The sequence below is a fragment of the Protopterus annectens genome, chromosome 11.part0, assembly GCF_019279795.1.
Source record: "Protopterus annectens isolate FY-2018-M chromosome 11.part0, PAN1.0, whole genome shotgun sequence".
NCBI lineage: Eukaryota > Metazoa > Chordata > Ceratodontiformes > Protopteridae > Protopterus > Protopterus annectens.
This window is the reverse complement of record NC_056745.1, coordinates 1,569,047,596-1,569,051,833: the sequence shown is the minus strand read 5'-3', so window position 1 is coordinate 1,569,051,833 and position 4,238 is coordinate 1,569,047,596. Positions and strand designations below refer to the sequence as shown.

At 37.5% G+C, this 4,238-nt stretch overlaps 1 protein-coding gene across 1 annotated transcript in view; it reads left to right on the top strand.

Annotated features, from left to right (window-relative positions):
• Positions 1-565: 565 nt before the first annotated feature.
• The window catches only part of KLHDC10 (kelch domain containing 10), a 1,235,840-nt gene continuing 1,232,167 nt past the window's right edge, over positions 566-4,238 (top strand). Inside the window, exon 1 of the mRNA XM_044088850.1 lies at positions 566-722. Within this exon, the coding sequence (XP_043944785.1) occupies positions 629-722 (94 nt within the window). The 5' untranslated portion in view covers positions 566-628. The remainder of the gene's footprint in view (positions 723-4,238) is intronic.

Below are 4,238 nucleotides of genomic sequence, written 5' to 3'. Positions count from 1 at the left end.
CACTCTTTCACTTCTTAACTTCTTTTATAGGAAAACATTTTATTTGACACTAGAATTATAAAAATGTAAGAATTTCATATGTTTAACGTTTGTCTCTGTGTATACGTAAATAATTGCATAATGTTTTACATTTTTGAGTAATGCCTTCAAAACCCGGGACGTGCCTAAAGAGGGTCCTCAGACTTACAAATGTATAAATAATTGTGAGGACTTTGTCATGATTTTTGAGCTAAGACGTTAAAAAGTATGCGCATATGGCAATGAAGAGAATACTGATAAATGTAGATAAAAAAATGGAGAAGGAAGAGATTGGCAGTTGTAAATAACAAGAACGTGACTTCCTTGTACCGAGCATATTTTTGCCACTCATAAGAGGGCGGCCACGACGGGTTTTTCGTTTCTCTTAAAGGGGCGTTTCGTAATTTTATTTTGTTCTGTATACACGCGAGTGGCAACGCAAAAAAGGGAGGTAGTAAGTCAAGCATTTGACGGTTTTTAGCTTTGGATGTGTTTGTAAATGAAATATTGGACCAATATTGCTTCGTGTAAAAAGGACTACCCGTAGTTTATGCGGAGTTAGTCAGATTTAATATTTTATTTCGGGTTTACTTTGTAATTCTGTGAGGCCATGTTTGCGGCAAATGGTTATGATTTTCATAGCGTCTGCTCAGAAGGCCATTTGAACCGTTTCGTGAAATTGACTCCTCACCTGGGACCTACAGGTCAGTAGTACAACAGATATTGAGCTGACTCAAGTCTGTTTTATTTCCCAAAGCCCTGTGTATACTTTACAGTGGAAACTGGGAACGAATATTAATAGCATGATTAATGTAGTTGGGCACTTGTGCAAAAGATATGACAGCTGTGGAAAGGGGGTTTGTGCCAGTAAAAGTATCTAGAGATTACCTGTATCTACAAAGCACTTTTCATATTATTAGATTAATGGTGCATTTGTTAACGCTTATGGGTCTGTGCGGTTTGGATTTGTTGTCGTTGGCAATAGGGTGCTGGTAAGGCAATTTAATATTGACCGTGAGTTAAGTATTTTTCCAAAATGTGTAACAGTTTTGGGTGGCAACCTATTCCAAGAACACTAACTGGAATGTTATGGTTTATGGGTTATCTAAAGGCACCAGGTATTGAGAAGAAACTCTTTTTTAAGATGTTGGCATTTGGCAGTATTTCATAACTTTGTTTAGATGTTGTTAAAGCGAAAGTTAAAGTGACAGTCTGTGAACTTAAACCGCCAAATAAAGATCCTGATTGTATTCACGCACATCATTATTAACTTTGTTTAATAACTGGTTTTGAATATTTGCTGTGGATTGCTATTGTAAGTGCATTTGCTGTCAGGATCCTTTACTGGAATGAGTGATAGCATTGTTTGATTACGAGCAGAGGGAATCGCATTTTAGCTGTTGAAATCACGTATTGACAGAGCATGGTGTCCGTTTATAAGGTCGGAAAGATTAAGATGGCATAACGCTATTTAGGTGTGTTAATGTGGAAAGGGCATATTTTGTCAGCAACTTTTATTTTACTGCTTTTCCCCCCATTTAAATATCGGCTTTACTGGTTCCTGTCCTGTTTTCTAGAGAGATTCCTTTGATCATTGCTCACTTGGCTAGTAGTACAGTAGAGCAGTTCTCTCTTCTCTTGTAAGTGGTATGCATAATGTTTTCCATCGTCTTAACATTTAGTATTCTGATATTTGAGTACAGACTGTAGAGAAGGCTACAGCTTGATCAACTGTAAGAGCACTTATCAGCTGTTGAACACTCTGTATAATATATAAGGGAAGAACTGAAGTTTACTGAACTCCCTTTAAAGCACTGTTGGATGCTGGCACTTCGTGCTTGTGTGAAACATGGTTGAATCAGGTGGGATTTTGTATGTGGAAGGATATGGAGATGGAAAGAGGAGGGAAGGGCGTGAGGAGGCTAGTTCACTGAAAATGTCATAGTGGGTAATGTTATGTATACTATTACATGCTAGAAAGTACATATGGTTCTTGAACCAGTAGAGTTGCTGTAGAGGGGCTTGCATATTGCTTATTTGGAGTTTTTAACATGCAAATAGTGTAATGAAATTGTTTTCATTAATTGACCTTACACTGGGGGGGGGGGGGCACACACATTTATAAACACATGCACGATTTTTATCTATGTCTATCTAATTTGGTCAGTAATTGGTTTTGAATGTTTATTATGTATTGCTGTTGTAGGTATAATAGGGAACAATTAACTCATGCTACAGAGTTTTAAGATTTATGCCAAGCAGTCTGTGTCCAGATCTCTATATGGCTTAAAAACATATTATATCCTATATATGAAGTACTGTTTTTTGGAGATAAGAAAAAACGTGTTTAGCCGAGTTATACCTACTTGCATTTTTATTGATTTTAAATAGTGGTGTATGGAGGGTGTGAATGTTTGCATTGTCTATGCAGTAATCATAAACTCTTGTAGAGTTTAAAAATAAAGAAAATAAAAAAACAGAGCTTCGTGGTGGGTTGTTGTTAAAATCATCAAAGTGTACTTTTTATGCAGTGGATTCCCCGGTTTTTATAGGTAGTATGTTGCAGTGAAAATGATTGTGCTTTTGGCCATATCATTTTCCATCAGAGTGAATTGTTTTTTCATTGTTTGAACCCTTTTTTAACCAGTATATCTTTTTTGTATTGCCATTTTGGTATTCAGTGACCTGACCATCATGCCTTCTCAACTCCTGTTTTGTCCTAGCAGCAACATACTGTCCCCTTATGAGGAGATTCTCCTTTCTAGTAGAAATATTTTTGTAAATACCTGTATTGAATTATTACTTGTGACCTAGACAAACTTAAATTCCTATTAAAGCAATCAAATCATATTAACAAATTCACATTTATAAACATTATACACGTGACATCCCAACTCTGGGCCAGTATCAAGGAACTTGAATCCTCACCGCTGACACTGAAGAGGGATGTTCACGTAGAACAAAACTGGATCCACCCAGTATTTCTAGATGCAGCTCTCTGTATCAAGCACAGTTTTCCTTAAGAGTACACGGGCAACACACTCAGCCTGGGGGTTGGTTTTCTCTGTTTCTCTCCAGATCCCCAGGAAGACTCCCCACTGGCTCAGCTGTAGAGCTGAGTCCTCAGTCGAGTGTCCAAGCCAAGTCCTCCTCTCTCTGTGAAACCAGTGCTTTATGTCCCTGCTTCAAGCAGCTGATACATGGGCAAACCTCAAAGCCTGGCACAGATTTACTAGCTGTGCCCCCTTCTGCTCAGACTATGAGGTAGTTACACTGCCACCAGACACTCCAAAGCCAGTTACTCTAAGGCTCTTGCAAGGGTACCCAATTATACTGGGTGAAATTTAATATTATTACAAATGATAGTGTTTAGCTAATGCAGTAAGTTGTCAGAAGTGGCCACAGAGTCACCAAATATATAAGTAGTCTTAAAGGTTAGAATATTCTCTAAAGAACCAGCCATAATGAAAAGTTTAAATATATTTAATGATAAAATAACATGAAAATGCTAAGTATCTATTTACAATAAACACTGGAGTTTCGGCCACAGGAAATGTTAAAATAACAGCAGAATAGATTCACACATATACAGAAAAACAGTATTTAACTAATCTCACTATATTTTCCTGCTTGGTCTAAAGAATTATTGTTTCTTGCTTCAGGTTACAAAAACAGGTCGCGGTGGTACTTCAGTCTCATTTAGTGTTTATTTTTTGTCCTAGATTACAGAATGGCATCACATACATCAGGTCATCTCAAGAGGGCAAGTTTGTTCATGTCTGTGTGGGCAGCTGCAAGCAAGGGGGCAAGTGCATGCATGCCTGTCTGTGGGCAACTGTATTGTGTACCTATGTACTGTACTGTGTACCTATTTTCTTTTTCAATCACATTTTCTGTCCATTATATATAACCTTGTGTTGGTTTTTTGTACACAAGTACTGCCAAATCATTACAGACTGAAGATAGAAAATAGTGGCATACATTTCAGTTTCCGATTTCATATCCTTTTGAAAAGTCATAATATTGCTAGAACTACTATCGGATGATCTTTCTCAGTTAATAAGAGCAATATTTACAATTTCTACTTCTGTTTGTGCCTTTGCCCCACTTATGTATGTCTTGGTCCAGATTTCTTGTGCTGAGATTCACAGGTATGACGTGTCAGGCCCATCGATGTCAGTCCAAGACATTGCAGATTGTGACATACTTCTTTTGAGATT